Consider the following 21,782-nt stretch of genomic DNA (forward strand, 5'->3'; position numbering starts at 1 on the left):
ATCGTTTCCAAACATATATGCTCATCTCTACTCCCAATGATTCCAATGGCGTTCGGCTATGTTCGGCGCATATTGCAAATACGGCGATCGTAATCCGAACCGTATATTGAAATATGCGCTCATCTCTAGTACTGAGCACAGCAGAAAATGTTGCTAATATTAATTGTGGAAGGAAATCGCATTGCATCTGAAAACGACTTATGGCATATGTATAATTGATAATTTTCTGTACCAGGTAGGTAAAAAGTAGTATTTGCTTCTGAATTTCTCCATTTTTATTCAGGATGTTGAAATGTACAAACACTTGTTTCCCAAGTTCCAGCAGACTGTTAGTGATACTGATGTGTAAGTAGTTCTGCTGTCCATTGGATGCCTGATATGCCTCCACGGAGAGACTGTCAGATGCCTGTCGTACGGATGGTAACCTGGGCACGGCTGTCTTCACCTAGAAGGCAAAAATTACATAAACATAAAAAATTAGAGATATTTCATAGGGATGCATAAGAATGAAAGAGCTGGTTCACCTCAGACACTGCACCACCGAATGGCCTGTGGTTTGTATTGCCTTGAAGTGAAGGGTAAACTGACCACAAATATTGTTCCCTTTTTCTCCCTTGTTACCTGCAGCATGACCGTATAACCTCACCAGTCCTTGGATAACCTATTCATCCCTTGGATTACCTCTTGGCGCCTTGTGAATTGCAATTCTATGAGACCCTTTCCCTCCCAGATATCTCTTGACAAAGGCCGGTTATTTGGCTGAAACGCTGACTTTTTTGATTATCTGGAATACATTTGGGTCATCTTCTTGTTAATAAACTCTATTGCAAACATTATTTTTGAGTGCCGAAGCCTACACCTAATTTCTTTGGATCCAGGGCCGGTCTTAGGTTAAATCGTATCCTGTGCAAAATTGCCTTTTGTGCCCCCCACTCCATTGTTTTTGCTACTCCATTTGCCCAGGACCCCTGCATGTCTTTGGCACCCCCACCGATCACCTGTTCTCAATGTCGGTGGCGGCCCGATGTTATGGAGCAGTGCAGCACAGCGCCATCTACTGTGTAGTCACCATGGCCAAGCAGTACGGTTTTGCTCCTATTACTTCTACATGAAGTACCTGGCTGCAGTCATTACAGAGCAGATGGCGCTCCCTCTGCTGCTCCACAACTGTCAACCTCCGGCTGCCGCCAGCATGGAGAACAGCTCTCTCCACCTTAGTGGGCTACGCCACTCCCCACTCACCCCACACTGCAAATATAGTACTCACGCACTGCTCATTTACCGCACACAGCACTCACACACTGGCCATATACCACATACAGCCCTTACACACTGGCCGTATACCACAGACAGCACTCACACACTGGCCACATACTGCTTGCAACACATACACTGACCGTAGACCACACGCAGCACTCACATTGGCTGTATACCGCACACAGCTCTCATACTGGCCGTATACTGCACACAGCTCTCACACTGGCCGTATACCATGCACAGCTCTCAGGTTGGCCGCATACCACACACAGCTCTCACACTGGCCGTATACCACACACAGCTCTCACACTGACCATATACCGCACACAGCTCTCACACTGGCCGTATACCACACACAGCTCTCACACTGGCCGTATACCACGCACTGCTCTCACACTGGCCGTATACCACACACAGCTCTCACACTGGCCGTATACCATACACAGCTCTCACACTGACCGTATACCGCACACAGCTCTCACACTGGCCGTATACCACACACAGCTCTCACACTGGCCGTATACCACGCACTGCGCTCACACTGGCCGTATACCGCACACATCTCATACTGGCCGTATACCGCACACAGCTCTCACACTGGCCATACACTGCACACAGCTCTCACACTGGCCGTATACCATGCACAGCTCTCAGGCTGGCCGCATACCACGCACAGCTCTCATGCTGGCCGTATACCGCAAACAGCACTCACACTGGACATATACCGCACACAGCTCTCATGCTGGCTGTATACCGCACACAGCACTCACACTGAACATATACCACACGCAGCTCTCATGCTGGCCGTATACTGCACTGTTATGATTGGGTCACCGAGGAGGAAAACAAGACCAAGCTAAGCTACAGAAAACCAGAGAGGTTGGCAACTAAGCGGATTGCAGACCCCGATCCTATCCACACAACTAGCAGTAGCCTGTTGAGCGTACCTACGATGATTCTAGACGCCTCGACACAGCCGGAGGAATAAATAAGCCTAAAGCAAGAAAAGGGGAAATCTAAACTGCCCCAGAGCAGACCCCAAAGGAATAGATAGCCCCCAAACATATATTGGCGGTGAGACAAGATGAAAGCACAAACACAGGTAGGAAAATAGGCTGAGCAAACGATGGGGCCCACACTAACTAGAAAGGACAGGAAAGGAAAGATTCTGTCTGCAATCATGCCAAAAAACCCTGCAAAAATGTCCAACACTTCTGATAGCAAAAAGAACCCTGAAGTCACTAGACTTAACCCACTATATCAGCACTCTGGCATATTCTGAAAACTGAGCAAAAAGAGGCCAATCTAAAAAGGGACAAAAAGCAAACTGGCACAAACAGTAACATAAGGATGGAAATTCAGCACAGCCCCAGCCGGGGCTGGCTGAGCACACAAAACTGAATAAACAAAACCAAATCAAATGTGAACAATAGCAAAGAACACTTAGTTTCCAGTTCAGTCCCTGCATTCTCAAGCTAAGACCTCAGGAGGCAGGAAAAATCACCAGCAGGGATAGAGGGAGTCGGCTGGCTTAAATCCAGTCAGAGACTCCAGATGTCCAATCGTCGTCCTCATTATCAGGTGGCAGGTCTCTGTTAATTAGATCAGTTTCATTACCTCCTGCAACCACCAGAGGGAGCCCGGAGAAGAGAACTCACGACTCCTCTGTCAATACAACCAGCTCCACCACCCTCACCAGCAACCAGAGGTAGACCAGAAAGTGAATTCACAACACCGCACACAGCACTCACACTGGACGTATACCGCACAGAGCTCTCATGCTGGCCGTATACCGCACACAGCTCTCACACTGGCCATATACCGTGCACAGCTCTCATGCTGGATGTATATTGCACATAGCTCTCATACTGGCTGCATACCACACACAGCTCACACTGGCTGTATACTGCACACAGCTCTCACACACTGCTGATGTCACTTTTACATTACATATATGATACACACATTGCTCAGACCATAGCACATATGTCACTTATACAGTGGACTGCACCGACCATTCACTCTGCTAACACCAATGACACATCAGATCTCACACTTATACCTATCTGCTATATTTCATGACTTCTGATTCTTGGCTGATGGCAGGAGCCCTGCAGGCCATGGGCATCTCTGCTGAGTCTCTCTGCCTGCTCCAGCTGAGCCATGCCTCTTTGCTCATCTTCCCTGTCTGACATTTTCCCCAATCAATAGCTACCTAGCTGCCCCCGTAACATCAAGTGCAGCATGTTCCCTGACCAATGCTTTTTCAAGAGCTGCCGAAGAAAGCAAGCCGAGCACTGACTGGCCAATGTTGTGACAATGAGCTTCATTTAGGCCTCCTGGATATATTTAGCAGTGAAGCTTATGATTTATTGCAAAAGCTCCTGACTGCCATGCAAGAGGTTGGGAGTTTTAATCATGGGAGACCACAATTAAAAAAAAAAGCAAATGTGGCACCCCAGAGTCCGGTTGCCATGGTGACATTGGCTCCCTCTAAGTGCTGATGTCATGCCTGGAGGCAGGGGGGTCTCCATGCCAGGTAACACAGTGTACATGTCAATTCCTGCTCCAGGCCAGAAAGAGGAGCTTCCTTATAAATTCTGGTCAGCAGGTGGGGTTAGTGAGTCAGAAAGAAGTCTGCTGAGAGAGTAAACAGGGGAGTTGTCATGGAAACGGGAGCCAGTTGGAGCTCATGACAGGATAGTGAGAGAGGAGAGTTCGCAGTTGGTCTGTGGAGACGGAAGGGACAGGAGCAGAGACAAGGGAACTAAAAGTGTGTATAGCTGACCCCAGAGCAGAGCGCTGATAAATAGGGATGCCAGAGTCCTTTGCTGGGTGGGTTCTGTACGCCCTGACAGCCGAATCTGGAGGGCAGGGGACTGCAAGCTCCCTGGCCACACTGAACACCTGAAGGCACGGCAGCAGATCAAGAGCCCGGGGCTGACAGTGAAAAGGACAGTGCCCGTGATATAGGCTCATGCTGTCTGCCATACAGGTTAGAAACCATCACGCAGGAGAGGGCTGCAGCTTAGCTACAAGCAGCAGGGACCCAAAAAGAGAGAGCAGAAGGAAGGTCCCCAACCACACCTGTCAGGGTGGATCCCCTGAATGCCTCCAGGTGAGCCGACTCCATCTGTCATCTGTAATTGGTACCCCAGATTGCATCTACTTTCAAGTAAAAGGTAAAGAAAACTTCACCTCTCTGTGTCCTTCACTTATTCACTGCACCCCAACATTCACCACCATCTGAACAATCAAATATATTTGCCCTGGGGCCCCGCTCTACCCGTGGGGAGCTGAACCATCTTTGCTGCGTCACCATCAGCCCCAGAGGACCAAAATCGTAGTGTGGGCCACCCATTGCCGAACACCACGGGTGGAGTAATGATAAAACACCACATAACTATCGTCTATTTTATGACACGGCCAGGGCCACGGAAACGGATCACGGCCCCGTGACCTCCCTCATAGAACTGTCTGGTCCGATTCCGGGTACCCTACGGCCCTGGTGAGCACGTCACAAATATTTGATCAGCTATTAATGAAAGTACATAGAGATGCAGGAGTGGGCACTCAAATAATATAAGTTAGAGAAGGAGAATCTACATGGGGACAAAGTGAAATAATTACAGCCTCTATGCAATATTAAGTTTTTCTGGCCCCAGTCCCCTATATACAGCTGAACTGTCTGTCCATGTGGGATGTCATCCCTGCTTAGATCCATCAACATGTGAACTAGTCACATAAACCCAATTGTACTCACGTTTATATTCAGAATATTGGTATTTGCGCCTGTGTTCACAAATATTCTTGCTGTTCCATCCAAAAGGGTTGTCGCACGGACTTTCCCAGGTTCTGCCACCAGTGGGATATTTTTTGCAGTAGAACCATCTGGATTTGTCACAATAACCTGCAGCAAATGAAAGGGGGATAAAAAGGAAAAAGTGACTGTGGGAATGTTTGGTTGAAAGGAAGAACTAGAAGAGTATGGTAACACTAAGCTCCTCTTAAGTAGTATAACCAAGGGAGCTATTTTTGATACCTGTGATTTTCTATATTTCCGACTCAGAAAATGGTTTAGAATTTTTGGGGTTTCAATTAAAAAGCTGTAATGGGGTCCCACCACCTACCGTGTGGCATTCATAACACTGGTGTCTCCTTATGTGGTAGGGGGGCTTTTGGACAACTCAGTCACAAGGTCCATCAAAACTATGTGTGGCCATGCTGCTGTGTTTCAATGAAACATTATGTGAGAGGCTGAAGCTGCATCTCCCTCCTCTCCCTCTTTTCTATTATTTAATGCATGACTATAGACACATTTTATGGAGACTGAGTAGATTTTTAAACATTTATAGTCAACCTAAAGGAAGGAAAAAAGAAATCTCAGCAAGCGAGAAGATAAGAAAGTTCTTAATTCCCCAGATATAATTTGACATATTTTGTATTCTCGCATTGCTCTGTCTTATTATAACATGTACAAAACAAAAGGGCAACACATAGCAAGGGAGTTCAATATATCAAATACATATATACAGTTACATATAAAATATGAAATTCCTTTTTTAATTGGTCTAAAACCATTATAAATAGAATTAATGGTATAATATGCAGGTAAGGTCATATAAAGGAATAGCACCACCTAGTAAGCAAAAAAGATGTCATAAATCCATTTTTAAAGTGCTAGTGCAACAAAAGAGGTAGTATTATTCAAATGGTAGTTAACCCTATGTAGGTAAACTTAAAAAAAATTTAGAAAGACGAAGAAGCCGTTCTGGTGAAACGCACAATAAAGGGATCAGTACTAAAATTACTCCCAGATACATATGTTATTTACCATTTTTTTGTTAATTCTACCCCTGTTCTTAATTCTTTTTCTCTAGGCCTTGGGTAACCTATTTGTCTAATATCTAATTACTAATAAGAACACTATATAGGATTATAATTATAGGGCTATATTTAAACCATTGATATCCTCTTTGCAGGTACTAACACTGGTTTAATAATTATATGGTATGAATATATATGATTATAATTGTAAGACTATATTGAAACTATTGATACCCTCCTGGCAGGGATTAACACTGGTTAATACTTAGTTGCATAGAGTGAATATATATGATTTTGATTATGATTATGATTAGAAGGCTATATAATTATTTTTTTTTTTCAGGGACTGACACTGGTTTAAAACTAATTGGTTCTATGAGCAACTTACAAAACCTTTGTACTTATATGGGACCGTAAAATTATGAACTATATATTGCGCTTGATACATTTCGAAATCATTTTATAAGTCTACCTACATAGGGTTAACTACCATTTGAATAATGCTGTGGAGTTATTTATATTTTATAACCTCTTTTGTTGCACTAGCACTTTAAAAATGGTTGTATAATTCCTTCTTTACTCACTAGGTGGTGCAATTCCTTTATATGACCTTACCTGCATATTATGCCATTAATTCTTTTTATAAAGGTTTTAACAGTTAATGTAATTATTAAATCATAAGTCGCTGCTTACCGTGAGGTCAAAAGGCATTCCTGGTTTGAAATATTTTGGGGTCCTGGTGAAGAGGATTTTATATGGTGATTTTACTATAAATATGTTACCCAACTCGGCTTCAACTAAATCTCCACCTGTAAAAGGAAAAACTAAGAGTTGTTCTCAATGGTACAATCTGCTAGTCATTCAGAAATACAGGGTGTGAAAGCAATTGGATGTAATCTCACTTTTTTGTATAAGTGAAAGACTTTAAAATGTACTTATTTGAAATTTTGCCCCCTGGGGAACAGATATTAGATCCTCAAAAGAATAGAGACAGTGTTGTATTTTTAGGTTACACACATATTTTTATATAGTGTGTTCTAATTACATGGAAAAGTCACTTCTTGGCAATGAAGTAGAGTGAATTTCCCAATGTTGAACCACTGAGGGAAGAAGTTCTCTATCACAGCAAGAAATCCCAGCAAGTCCTGAGGAACCAATCCAAAAACTACTAAGCGGTAAAAATGACCTTCCTCATATGTATCCAGAAGCTAATCGACTCCCAGCGAAATCCCGATTCCAAAAGTATCACACTTCATTTATAGTATTGGTCCCCTTATGGGGCAGAGATCATTTGTGACGGCTATAGAGGAGATCCAGCTCAAGATGGAGTCAAAAATTCCAGATTTTAATGAAGTGTGTTAAAACAGTGATAACATCAGAAAAAATACCCTGATCAACAAGTAGCACCTACACGTGTCGAATTTTGAGTAGCACCGTTAGTCATGGTGAACAGAGATCTTTTGGGCCCCTTAAGTCTCCAGTGTGGCCACGACCTCTGTACTTTCTATATTTATGCCACATGAGATGAAGATGCCTCAAACTCCAGATCAATTCCCACAAACCCAAACAAGCTGATGGTAACTTCTCTATGGGGAAACTGGGCATTTTGATCATTTTGACTGACTGAACACATTTTTTCTCTTTTATGTTCCAATCATGATGAACGTAGATTAGAGCTGAAGAATGAAAGTGTCCGCACCGGCTCTCTCCTCCTGAAGCTGCTCCTTTCTGCTCCCCTCCCTCACAGCTGCTCCCTTACCCTGCTCTGTATCTGCCTCTTACTTCTGTCCCTTTATCTTTCCTTCTGTTGCACCCCCAGGAATATGGTCTCCACAGTGGCATTGCCTTCCTCCAGGGAGGGTGATGTCAGGCTTGGAGGCAATGAAGGGTCTCTCTAACAGATAACCATGTCATGCAACACCGTTCCCACTCCTGGCCAGCAGGGGAGCTCTGAATCAGGATTGGGGGAGGAGCACGCTCTGAGGGCCAGGAAGGGAAATTAGTCAGTTAGTGTGAGGAGGGCGTCGAGTGTAGACGTGTGGAGAGAAGCTGGAGGTCGAGCTGAGGATAGAGAGCTCCCTCCCAGTGATAGCGCATGATTTGGAGCCTGGTCTCCACAGTTGTATGGATACTGAAGGTCCTGCAACAGAAACCAGAGGAATAGGAAGCTGTAAATACTCTATTCCCACCTAAGACTCGGAGGCACAACAGCGACCGGTGAGCCAAGAGAGATAGAGGGCTACAGCTGTCTGCCATACGAGGTAGTTCTAAGAGAAGATAAGAAGGAGGAACTTCAGTGTAACAAAGTACTGCATGTACCTCAAGCCAGCGCTAGGAAGGAGACTACACAACCCATCTGATAGAGAGATCCCTGAGTTGCTTCCAGGCTAGCCTGCTCCTGTGCCATCTGTAACCAGGACCCTAGACTACGTTTGCCAAGTAAAGGTAAAGAAACTGCACCCTGTTGTGTCCTTGCCTCCCTCCTGCAACATCCTCAGCACTGCTACATCTCTGTGCCAAACATTGCATCATTTTCCTAAACACCTATTTACACTGCCCTGGGACCAACAGCCCTGCCTGTGGAGGGCTACACCATCATTGCTGCACTACAGCATCTGTCCCAGAGGATCAGTCTGCAGTGTCGGCTTAACACCTTCATTGCCGAACACCACAGGTGGCATCACGAATCACTTCTAAACTTTATTCCCAACTCTACCCCTTTTACATGGGCGCCCAGGGCAATGGACCGGGTCACTGCTGCTGTGACATTCCCATCTGAGAGACCGGCCTGGTACCAAGTACCCCACAGCCCTGGGAGGGCGACCCACATGGACACCCAGGGCCACGGACCGGGTCACTGCCACCGTGACACATCCCTCTGAGACACTGGCCCGGTACCGAGTAACCCCACTGTCCTGGCGGGTGATCCATTTTGGTGTCACAAACAGGATTTACGAAGCCCGGTGCCACCGGGTCCTGTGTGCCAGAGACTGTATTGTGTGCCATAGACTTATTTTGCAATTGCCGCCATTACCCCGCCACTTGGCATGCGCTGGAAGCCAGAGGGGCATGCCGTCATGGGCGGAGCCTGCAAGAGAGCGTGAAAAGTGAGGTGCTGCGTGGGAAGAGACCAGCGGGCGGGAAGTGAGGAGCAGAGGCCTGGAGTCCCGGCGTCCCCCAATCACCCAGCCTGCGGAGCGGCGACCGGTAAGCCAGTGAAACACGGGGCTTGGCCAACATTAATTAGGGGGGAAGAGAATGTCTGAGGCAAGAGAAGATGCAGCGGTGAATGCTACCGTACACCCCACAGCGCCGCAAGATGCAGGGGTCAGCGTAGCTGCGGCTTCAATGGCACCGCAGAATCCAGCGGCCAACACCGCCTCCAGAGCACCGCAAGAACAAGCGCCCACCACAGCAGTCCCCATTATGCCACTGTGCATGCCCTATATACCGGGAGCGACCTGGTTACCGCAGTACTCAGGGGAGTCACATACCATGAGTGAATTCAAAGAGAGACTGTGCAGTTTGTTTGAAGTGTATCCTCGGTCTGAAAGCCAAAAAGTGAACATCCTTATTGGGCAGCTAACTGGTGCAGCGCAAAGAGAAGTAAAGTCCTGGCAGGACACTGATAAAGAGACTGTTAAAAAAATTCTGGTTAAGCTAAGAAGCACCTTTGACACCCGCACTGCGGCTGAAATAAAAATGAGATTCTTTGGTTGTAAGCAAAGATTGCAGGACAGTATACGGGACTATGCTCTTAACATGCAGGAGGCGCTAACTTGTATGGTAGCAAGAAGATCAGGACAACACCGTACCATCCACAGACCAATGGCATGTGTGAAAAGATGAATCAGGTGGTGATCGATCTACTGAAGACCTTGCCTTTGGAAGAGAGGAATCTGTGGCCAGAGAAGTTGCCAGATCTGGTCGATCTCTAAAATCACATTCCTGTGAATTCCACCAGCTGCACTCCAGCCTACCTAATGAGAGCGAGGCCTGGCAAGTTGCCTATTGATTTGGATATGGGAGTCCTGACACCTGAGGTGACATCGCCAGATGCTGACTGGGACACAGAGAGGCAGCAGCAATACCGAAGAGTACAAGAGTGCGTAGAAAAGAGTCTAGCTCAGGCGAGACAAAAACAGGAAAAGAACCACAATCAACATGCACCTGCAGTTCTCTTGTCACCAGGAGAACAAGTCCTCAAGAGGAAAAGGAGGATGCATAAATTGGATGACTAATGGGAAGCTGAACCCTACACCATCCTACCATCAAACTTTGACAACACCAAAGCGTGCTTTATCAGTAAGGATGGAGAAGAAACCTCATCATCAGTATCGAGGGATCATCTGAAACTGTGCCCTGACCAGCTACAGGAAAAGATGGGAGAGCAGAACAACCTTCAACCCAAAGAAGAGAAAAAGGTCAGCACTGTACTCAGAGAATTTCCTGCAAACTGGACAAGAGTGAATCAAGCCATCATAGTTCCTGTCCTAATCTTTCCCCAGCCTACTGCAATTGAAGTAGCAGACACTCAAAACAATTCTGAAAGTCAGGAAGTTCAGGCAGCGGATGCCACACCAGCAGTGGAGCAAGAGGATCCTCGCCCTGCCAGTGGTGAATCTGTCACGCCCACAGTGAGTCTAAGAGTTCACAGATGGCTACTACCCAGTTTATCAACAGCAGTAACAGGCCCACTAAAGATTAATAGGCCACTAGAAGTACCCATGCTACGCAGATCTACCCGCAGTACAAAAGGTGAGATCCCAGTTAGATATAGAGATTAAAGTGCAAATAGAAAATGTAAACTGTACCTGTAAATATGCAACTTTGCAAGCTTATGTGCCTACAGAGACTCTGTAAGAACTTTTTGAATATCTTATTTTGTTTTGATGGACAATTGGGCCACAGCACTATGTGTGGCCAAAACAATCCTTGTATATAGTTACCAACTTGCTCAGGAATTGGACCATGGACATTGATGCATGGACTAATCGTCACAAGGACTATTTTTTAGCTTTGGTTTTTGTAATTTTTCATTTTTGAAATCTTGTAACAGTCACAATTGTTCATTTGTTTATATGTTTGCATGTTTTCTCAGTCCGGGAGTACTGAATTGCACTAGGGGGGAATATGTCGCCCCCCGGAGTATGGTCGCCACAGTGGCATTACCTTCCTCCTAGGGAGTGTGATGTCATGCTTGGAAGCAATGAAGTCTCTCCATCAGGTAAATCCAGCACACAGCACAGTTCCCACTCCAGGCCAGCAGAGGGAGCTCTGAACCCAAACTGCTGAGGAGCGGCTCTCTGGGGCCCGGAAAGGGATTCTATTTCAGTTCATGTGGAGAAGGTGAAGTGTGTGGATGAGAGAGAGGAGCTGAAGGATTGAGCAGAATTTAGGCTCACTTCTAGCTGTAGCGCATGATCCAGAGTCCGGTATCCGAGGTTGTATGGATGCTGATGGTCCTGCAGCAAAAACCAGAGGAACAAGAGGCTGTAAATGCTCTGTTCCCAGCTACGACTCGGAGGCACAGCAGCAACTTGAGTGAGCCAGAAAAAGGAGGCTACGGCTGTCTGCCATACGAGGGGAGTTCTAAAGAGAGCAAGCAAGGGGGACTTCAGTGTAACTCAGTACTGCAAGTGCCTCAGATAAGCGCTAAAAAGGAGACTACACAACCCATCTGCATAGAGAGATTCCTAAGTTGCTCCCAGACTGATCAACTCCTGTTCCATCTGTAATCTGGATCCTGGACTGCACTTATAAAGCACAGTAAAGGTAAAGGAAACTGCACCCTGTTGTGTCATTGCCTTCTTCCTGCAACCCCTTCAGCACTGCTACATCTCTGTGCCTAACACTGCACCCTCTTCCTCAACACCTATTACTACTGCCCTGGGACTACAGCTCTATCTGTGGGGAGCTCTTACATCTTTCTGCCTTATACCATCTGTCCCAGAGGATCTGCCTGCAGCGTCGGCTTAACCCCTTCATTGCCGAGCACCCTTTATTCAGCCACGTTTCACCCCTTTTGCATGGACGCCCAGGGCCACGGACCGGGTCACCGCCACCGTGACACATCCCTCTGAGACACCGGCCCGGTACCGAGTAACCCCACTGTCCTGGCGAGCGATCCACTTCCCTCCTTCTGTATCTGCCTCCTTATGTCACAGTATTATTCCTCCCTCTTCTATATCTGTATCACACTTTCATATCTCCTCCTTTCTACTTTACATGCTCATTTATATCTGCTCCTTTCTTTTATGTTGCTCCATTCGTCATTTCCTTTTCCCCTCTTCAATATTTCCTCTTCACTTGTAGACCTGCTACCCTTCTCTATACCAGTTCTCCTCCTCCATAAATGTCACCCTCTTTAGTTTCCTCTCCTCTTCTCTATCTGCTCTTCTGTGAATGCTTCCCTCATCTAGATCGGATTCTCTCTTATACCTGCTCCCCTCTTCTGTATTTGTATTCCTTTTTCATATCTGCTCCCATTTTCTGTATCTGCTCCACTGTTTGGGACATTTCTCTTCCCTATAAGCTTTTCTCTACCATAAATTTTGCCTTCATTGCAATCTGTGTCCATCGTTTCCATTTACTTCCCCTGGTCTACATCAACTCTCCTCCTCTCTGAACATGGCTTGCTGTTTCTTATTATACCTGCTCCCCTCTGCTCTTTTCTGTCTCTTTCTTTCATACCTGTATGTTCCTCTGTCTATTGTATTTTCTGCCCCCTCTTCCTCATCTTTACCCCACTATCCTTTCTTGTGTATCTTTTATATCTGTCCCTTTCTTCTATAGTATTTATTAACCTTTCATATTTATCTGATCCTTTCTATACCTGTCCCCTTCTTCAGCATCTGCTCTCCTTTTCAAATGTGTCCCCTCTTCACGTGTGTCCCCTCTTCATGTGTGTCCCCTCTTCACGTGTGTCCCCTCTTCACGTGTGTCCCCTCTTCACGTGTGTCCCCTCTTCACGTGTGTCCCTGTGGGGAGGAGGACCCCCATACAGTGATTGGGCCGGAACCAGGGGGACCGCCATCAAGGTTATTGAAGAAACCACATCAGGGGGATTACAAAGGGAGACATGCGATTGAAGTTGTCAGGGCAACAGGGGGCGGGGCGAGGGTAAAAGGAGCAGGGGACGTGCTGAGGTGGCAGTTGGAAGAGAGCCTGACAAGAGAGAGAGAGCCGTGTGGCAGGGGGAGGACTGTGACAACTGACGGTGTGGGGAAGAGAGACAGGCAGGAGACTGTCAAAGGAAAATTTGAGACTGTCCGAAGAGCGACGCGTAAGAGACTGTCCCCGGGAGTCCCTCCCTGGATACATACAGATAAATTGACGCCCGCTGATTCCCTCCGTGGTGTGACAGGACCGGGATCTCAGGCGACCGCTGCGACGAGAGAGCAATCCGGTACAGTGGCCAGGACACTGCCCCCCTGTCTTCTCCCACAGCTGCGACCCCGTCATCACCGACCTCAGGGGACGCCACCTCACTATAGGCGGCCGCAGAGCCCCTGTCCCGCTTACTGAGGGGACACTGAGCAGAGTTTGTGAACATTTATGTTTTTGAACTGCGTCATGACCTGGCTGGGGGACGAGCGCCTCTAAACGGATGCCTGGGAGATTTATCCCCCGAACAGTTTCTTCAGGGCCTATTGGGCCCCACCGTTCCCATTTCTTCAGGGCCTATTACGCCCCACCGTTCCAGCTTCTTCAGGGCCTGTTGTGCCCCACCGTTCCCATTTCTTCAGGGCCTATTACGCCCCACCGTTCCAGCTTCTTCAGATCCCGTTGCGCCCCACCATCCAGTTTCTTCAGGGCCGGTTGCGCCCCATCGTTACGGTTTCTTCAGGGCCTGTTGCGCCCCATCGTTCCGGTTTCTTCAGGGCCCGTTGCGCCCCACCGTCCAGTTTCTTCAGGGCCTGTTGTGCCCCATCGTTCCGGTTTCTTCAGGGCCCGTTGCGCCCCACCGTCCAGTTTCTTCAGGGCCTGTTGCGCCCCATCGTTCCGGTTTCTTCAGGGCCCGTTGCGCCCCACCGTCCAGTTTCTTCAGGGCCTGTTGTGCCCCATCGTTCCGATTTCTTCAGGGCCCGTTGCACCCCATCATCCATTTTCTTTAGGGCCTGCTGCGCCCCATCGTTCCGGTTCCTTCAGGGCCTGCTGCGCCCCACCGTTTTGGTTTCTTCAGGGCCGGACGAGCCCAAGTCCTTCTGGGAAATCGTGGATTACAAGGCAGCCACATCTGCAATCCCTGAGTGGTCGTGAACTCGAGCGACGCCCGGAAGGCTAAGTACACTATAGAAAATAAGGACCTTTTTTTTGTTTGAATGTTTGTTTTACGAGTCCCTGCGAGGACAAATAGGTGTTTCCCCTTTGTTTGATTGAAGCAGTTTAGCCCTTGCGGCTTTAAACTTATAAAAGTTTACTTCACCCTATATTCAGTCTCGCGTCTTGTCACTGCATCCTGTGAGCCTGCACGAACCCTACACTTGGCGTAGTCGGCAGGATGCAGTCTCCGAGCGCGGACAGTGGTGGCCCCGAACATGGGGGAGCTGTAAGCTCTGTAAATAATGAGGGTCCCCGTACCAGCATTTCATTGGGGGCCATGCTGAACAACCTGCCTAGATTCTCTGGCTCCAATACTATGCTATGGAGCTGGACAGAGCGGATGCGGGGGCTTTTTCGGATGCACCCAATGACCCCTGACCTGGAGGCTGAAGTGGCACTCATGGCCCTAGACGGGGAGGTGCGGAGGTCAGTGATGTTGAAACCTCCGGGGCACCGTAACACTTTTGAAAAGGTGTTGCAGATAGTGGAACAGACCCACGGGGATCCCACTAATGTGGGAGAGTTAAGGACCCGTCTGTTTAGCCGGATGCAGGCAGAGGGGGAGACGATTACTCAGTATATGAATGTACTCCAAGAGTTGCATACGGCTATTGAAAGAAAAGACGGGGTAGGGGTAGGACCTGTTGACATTACCCTACATGACCTACTGGTGACTGGACTGCGAGATCCACTGATAAAGCAGGCATTACGGGAACAGATCAGAATGAATCCCCAAATAGACTTTTCAGAAGTGGGAAGTCAGGCACGGGTTCGGGAGCAAGAGCAGGTGATGTCGGTCCCCGTGGGGAAGGTCCGAGGTGTGGAGGCCTCCTCGAACACAGTTGAGGAACCTCAATGGGTGGAGGAGATGAAGCGAGAGTTGAGAAATATTAAGAGCGAGTTGGCTGAAGTAAAGAGAAGAACCGAACCGGAGACTGGGCGACCCAGTGTTAATCCCGGTCCCTGGGGGTCACGCTCTTCGCGGGGTGGTCAATCTCCACCAGCACGGTGTTATGAGTGTGGAGAACCAGGCCACTTCGCCCGAGAGTGTCCGCGGCGTGGGAAATACCCACCCCGGCGGCCATTAAACTAAAGGGCTCCGGGCTGGGGGGACGCCGCTCGGAGCCGAAAACCACAACTAGGGGTGGTGGAAGTCCCGAAGATTTGGTAGCAAAGTGTCCTGTAGTTTGGGCAGAAGTAGAGGGCCAGGCCGTCCGGTGTCTGGTGGACACGGGGTCACAAGTAACCACTATGCCCGCAGCGTACTTTCAACGAAACTTTCCGGAGTCAGCAAGGCCTCAGTGGGGGCCCATGATTAGACTAGTAGCCGCCAACCAACTGCCGGTCCCGGTTGCCGGGGTAGTGTGGGTGCAGGTGACGTTGTGCGGTAAACCCCTCGGCCGCAGAGGGGTGGTGCTGACTCAAGGAGAAGCTGATCAACGACACCCCGTCACCCTAGGCATGAATATTTTAAAAGAGTTTGGTAACCTGTTGCTTAATGATCCCACACAAATGACACTGAAGCAGTGGGGTTCTCGCACGTCTCAGGGACAGGTATTCCAGCAGCTGGTGCGAGGTGCGCGGGTGTATCGGGACTGCCAGGAGGGTGAGGCTCGGGGCAAGGTCATCGCGACAGCGGCACCCCTGCTTGTGCTGCCTCCTGGACAGACAGTGGTGGCCCTGCCAATTCGGGCCCCGATACCTTTGGAAGGCGTAGAGGTGCAGGTGGAGCTGTGTCACTCAGAGCACTTATCTCCTGGCATACTGGTGGCCCGTTCCCTCGCTACGGTGCGAAAAGGAACCGTCCTGGTCCGCTGCGTTAACCTTGAAGACCGAGATACCATTCTGAAAGCATGGACTGTACTGGCCAAACTAGTAAAGCCTTTAGAAGAAGTGCTGCCCGCTCCTGCGGTTCAATTACGAGTACACCCCGAGGATCCTTGGGAGGTAACAATACGAACCCTACAGGCCCACGAAGTCTCGACACAAGAGAAGGGGCGAAATATTTTGGAGCAGATGCGGGCCGAGCTTTCTGGACTAACTGCGGCCCAACTTTCACAAGTAAAAGCATTGCTGGGACAGTACCATGAAGTATTTGCTAGTCATGAGGATGACTTTGGGTGTACCACCGCCATCACTCATGAGATCCCCACAGCAGGAGCGGCCCCTATCCGAGAACGATATCGACAGATTCCGCCACAACTCTATCAAGAGGTGAAAACTTTGCTGGCTCAGATGCTACAAAAAGGGGTGATACTGGAAAGTCAAAGCCCTTGGGCGGCCCCCATCGTGTTAGTCCGGAAGAAAGATGGTACACTACGATTCTGTGTGGATTATCGTAAATTGAATGCTTGCACTATTAAAGACTCATACCCACTGCCCCGCATAGAAGAATCTCTGTCTGCATTGGGCAAAGCAACATATTTTTCGACCCTGGACTTGGCCAGTGGGTACTGGCAGGTGCCCATGTCAGAAGAGGACAGAGCTAAGACAGCGTTCATAATGCCCATGGGACTGTTTGAGTTTAATCGAATGCCATTCGGGCTGGCCAACGCCCCCGGAACATTTCAGCGATTGATGGAGCGATGTCTAGGGGATCTCAATTTTGAGGCCACGTTGATCTACCTGGATGACATCATTGTCTATGCCGCCTCCTTCGAGGACCACCTGAAGCGGTTGGGACAGGTACTCAGCCGGCTGCAAAAGTACGGGTTGAAGGTGAAGCCTCAGAAGTGCCACCTATTTCGCGCTCAGATTGAATATCTGGGTCATGTCGTTTCGGCAGAGGGTGTGAGGCCATCCCGGGAGAAGATTGCTGCTATCCAGGAATGGCCTACCCTCGAGACGGTGAAAGACGTGCGGGCTTTTCTGGGGTTAGCTGGATATTACCGTTGTTTCGTAAAGAATTTTGCATGTCGAGCTCGAGCCCTGCATGACCTGCTGAAGGGGGCTCCCGCTGGGGCCAATGGGCGAAAAATCTAGTGGCAACACCCTCAGGAAGAGGCCTTCCGAGATCTCAAGGCTGCACTCTCGGATGCCCCAGTGTTGGCTTATGCGGATTTCTCTTAGCCGTTTATCCTGCACACTGACGGGAGTCTTCACGGGCTAGGAGCTGTGTTGTCACAGGTTCAGAATGGCCGGGAGAGGGTGATTGCATATGGAAGCCGTTCACTCCATGACTCCGAGCGTAACCCTGACAATTACAGCTCTTTCAAGCTCGAGCTCCTCGCAGTGGTGTGGGCTATGACGGAGAGATTCGCAGAGTACCTAGCGGGCTCCGAGGTGGTAGTGCGAACTGACAACAACCCACTGGCTCATTTGGAAAACGCCAAGTTGGGGGCTTTGGAGCAGCGATGGGTGGCCTGAATGGCAAAGTACAATTACAAGATTATTTACAAAAGAGGGGCCGAGAATGTTCATGCAGATGCTCTCTCTAGGATTTGACATACAACTCCCGGACAGAATCGAGACGAAGAATTAGAAGGAGAGGAAATACCGTTCGCTCTTACCGCTGCCGTGCTCACCAATGTTGATGCAAAAGTATCTTCCCCAGAGGCCCACAGGGGCATCCTGGAACAATCTCGTGATAAGTGGATACAACAGCAACAAGAAGATGAAGAAGTTGGACTTCTCCGGACATGGGTCGCCGCTGGTCAATTACCCACTGATACTCAACGACAAGCTTTGACCCAAGACCTGTCGCTGATGCTGCGACAATGGGAGAGACTGATTATCCGAAAGGGACTACTGTACCGTAAAATCACTTCGCAAACAACCTCAACGACTGTTTGGCAGGTGGTTACGCCCGGAGCACAACTACACGAACTGGCTCGAGAGGCTCACGAAAAAGGGGCCCACTTTGGAGTCAAAAAGACTTTGCAATGGTTACAACAGAAAGTTTATCACCCACGCTTGTCGACTGTTGTGGACGAAGTTTGCCGTACCTGCCGCTTATGTGAATTGACCAAACCGTCTGCTCAGAGGGCCGCAACACAGACGATCGTGACTTCAGAACCCTTTGAGCTCCTGACGGTGGATTATCTGCACATTGGTCCCGCATTCCAGGGATACGAACACTGCCTCGTCATGGTGGATCATTTCACCAAATTCGCTGTGGTCACCCCTACTCGAGACCAGACCGCGGAGTCAGCCGCCTCCGCAATTTGCAGAAACTTTATACAAGTGTACGGCTGTCCTCAACGTATACATTCCGACCAGGGAGCATGTTTTTTGGGGAAAGTTATCGAGGAACTACATCATCTTTATGGGATTGATAAATCCCGGACCACACCATATCACCCGCAAGGGAATGGGGCTTGTGAGCGATTTAATCGGACATTGATTCAAATGCTACGCACTCTGGAGAGTGACAAGAAAGCTTGTTGGCCTGAATATGTTTCTGAATTAGTGTGGGTTTATAATAATCGGGTACATCGAGTAACGGGCTATACTCCTTATTTCCTGCTGTTCGGACGAGAGGGTAAAGGGTTCACGGAGGTAGAGTTGGACCCCGAAGAGCCTCGGCCCTGGACCGGAGTGTCGTCTTGGGTCCGAAATCATCGCCACAGGTTGCAAACTCTTCACCGAATTGTACATACCAAACTTCAAGACTGGGAACACCCAGGGAAGAATACAACCTCCCCTCCCCATCTCCAAAGTGGGGACCGTGTGCTTGTACTAGATCAACGCCCCCAGAATAAACTGGAGTCACATTGGGAAGAGAGTCCTTATCGGGTACTACGCCGTATCCATCCAGAAGGACCTGTGTACGAAATACGGCCCGAGCAGGATGAAACACTGCCCACTTGCATTGTGCATCGTAATATGTTACGCCTGTGTATTTCCACCGACCCGAAGCAACTGGAACCCGTCCCGAAGACATCCGAACCGGAGTCCATATGCTGGGACTCAGACGACGAGGATTTCCCTCCAGTTCCCAAGGGCCCTCCACCCAATAATGAGCCAGTTGACACAATTAACCCACCGGCATCTTGCAGGCCACCGACGTCCACCACCCCAGAAGACTCCACCCCAGTCGAACTTAGACGCTCCGAGCGGTCAACAGCCGGCAAACCCCCCGAACGGTATGAACAAGACCAGTTCGTATGGCAACAAATATTGACACCTTTACAGGCCAATCTCAATAGACTAACACCCTCGCCCGAGGACTGGCGAGCTTACAGGGTGGGGGAATGTGGGGAGGAGGACCCCCATACAGTGATTGGGCCAGAACCAGGGGGACCGCCATCAAGGTTATTGAAGAAACCACATCAGGGGGATTACAAAGGGAGACATGCGATTGAAGTTGTCAGGGCAACAGGGGGTGGGGCGAGGGTAAAAGGAGCAGGGGACGCGCTGAGGTGGCAGTTGGAAGAGAGCCTGACAAGAGAGAGAGAGCCGTGTGGCAGGGGGAGGACTGTGACAACTGACGGTGTGGGGAAGAGAGACAGGCAGGAGACTGTCAAAGGAAAATTTGAGACTGTCCAAAGAGCGACGCGTAAGAGACTCTCCCCGGGAGTCCCTCCCTGGATACATACAGATAAATTGACGCCCACTGATTCCCTCCGTGGTGTGACAGGACCGGGATCTCAGGCGACCGCTGCGACGAGAGAGCAATCCGGTACAGTGGCCAGGACACTGCCCCCCTGTCTTCTCCCACAGCTGCGACCCCGTCATCACCGACCTCAGGGGACGCCACCTCACTATAGGCGGCCGCAGAGCCCCTGTCCCGCTTACTGAGGGGACATTGAGCAGAGTTTGTGAACATTTATGTTTTTGAACTGCGTCATGACCTGGCTGGGGGACGAGCGCCTCTAAACGGACGCCTGGGAGATTTATCCCCCCGAACAGTTTCTTCAGGGCCTGTTGTGCCCCACCATTCCCATTTCTTCAGGGCCTATTACGCCCCACCGTTCCAGCTTCTTCAGGGCCTGTTGTGCCCCACCGTTCCCATTTCTTCAGGGCCTATTACGCCCCACCGTTCCAGCTTCTTCAGGGCCCGTTGCGCCCCACCGTCCAGTTTCTTCAGGGCCTGTTGTGCCCCATCGTTCTGGTTTCTTCAGGGCCCGTTGCGCCCCACCGTCCAGTTTCTTCAGGGCCTGTTGCGCCCCATCGTTCCGGTTTCTTCAGGGCTCGTTGCGCCCTACCGTCCAGTTTCTTCAGGGCCTGATGTGCCCCATCGTTCCGGTTTCTTCAGGGCCCGTTGCGCCCCATCGTCCATTTTCTTTAGGGCCTGCTGCGCCCCATCGTTCCGGTTCCTTCAGGGCCTGCTGCGCCCCACCGTTTTGGTTTCTTCAGGGCCGGACGAGCCCAAGTCCTTCCGGAAAATCGTGGATTACAAGGCAGCCACATCTGCAATCCCTGAGTGGTCGTGAACTCGAGCGACGCCCGGAAGGCTAAGTGCACTATAGAAAATAAGGACCTTTTTTTGTTTGAATGTTTGTTTTACGAGTCCCTGCGAGGACAAATAGGTGTTTCCCCTTTATTTGATTGAAGCAGTTTAGCCCTTGCGGCTTTAAACTTATAAAAGTTTACTTCACCCTATATTCAGTCTCGCGTCTCGTCACTGCATCCTGTGAGCCTGCACGAACCCTACATCCCCTCTTCACGTGTGTTCCCTCTGGCACATCTGCTTACCCTGCTTACCACTTGTATCCGCTGCCCTCTTTTGGATCTGTTGTCTCCTTCAATATATGTAAGACTTGTCTGTGTGCTCCTCTCTCCTCTATATCTGCATGTCTCTTCCATATCGGCTCCTGTTTTACATTTATTTCCCTTTTCTGGATCTTCTGCCCTCTTCATTATTGATACCTACTCTGTTCTCACCCCTTCCCCTCTTCTGTGTCCATCTTCTCCTCTTTAATACTAGTCCCTCTTCCGTTTCCCCGTAGCCCTAGACCACAGATCTTGCTGACCTGCCTAACACCACGTTCACCGTCCGCATCTCTCTTACCTGAGTCAGTTATGACGGTCACAGTAACATGTAATCTGTGCTGCAGCAAATCATCAGGATGATTGACGCCTTTTATCAGATCTTCTCTCAGCAAGTCGACATGGCCAATTCCATCTGAAATCTGTGTAAACATGAAAGAACTATAAATTACGTCCATTGGACAAAGGTTATCAATAATCTCAAGCAAACAAGAGTTTCCATTTCCAGTCTTCCAGAACATTTTTAGTATTAGGCTATGTGCACACGGTGCGGATTCACCAGCGGATTTTTCCGCGCGGATTTTGCACAATCTGCAGGTCAAAAGACCTGCAGTTTACCTGCGGATTACCCTGCGGTTTTGCCCTGTGGTTTATCACCTCCACAATGGTGGAGATGGCAAACCGCAGCGGAATCCGCAGAAAAGAATGACATGTCAATTCTT

At 49.2% G+C, this 21,782-nt stretch overlaps 1 protein-coding gene across 1 annotated transcript in view; it reads right to left on the minus strand.

The window, feature by feature from the left end:
- The window catches only part of LOC141075417 (complement C3-like), a 122,255-nt gene that overhangs the window by 87,616 nt on the left and 12,857 nt on the right, over positions 1 to 21,782 (minus strand). The window contains exons 9-12 of the mRNA XM_073562450.1: positions 21,362 to 21,482; positions 6,778 to 6,893; positions 5,021 to 5,167; positions 233 to 445 (exon numbers count right to left, since the gene is read on the minus strand). Of these exons, the coding sequence (XP_073418551.1) occupies positions 233 to 445; positions 5,021 to 5,167; positions 6,778 to 6,893; positions 21,362 to 21,482 (597 nt within the window). The remainder of the gene's footprint in view (positions 1 to 232; positions 446 to 5,020; positions 5,168 to 6,777; positions 6,894 to 21,361; positions 21,483 to 21,782) is intronic.

This window comes from Dendrobates tinctorius, unplaced genomic scaffold (genome assembly GCF_039654945.1).
Source record: "Dendrobates tinctorius isolate UK_male_01 unplaced genomic scaffold, ASM3965494v1 ptg000351l, whole genome shotgun sequence".
Classification (NCBI taxonomy): Eukaryota; Metazoa; Chordata; class Amphibia; order Anura; family Dendrobatidae; genus Dendrobates; species Dendrobates tinctorius.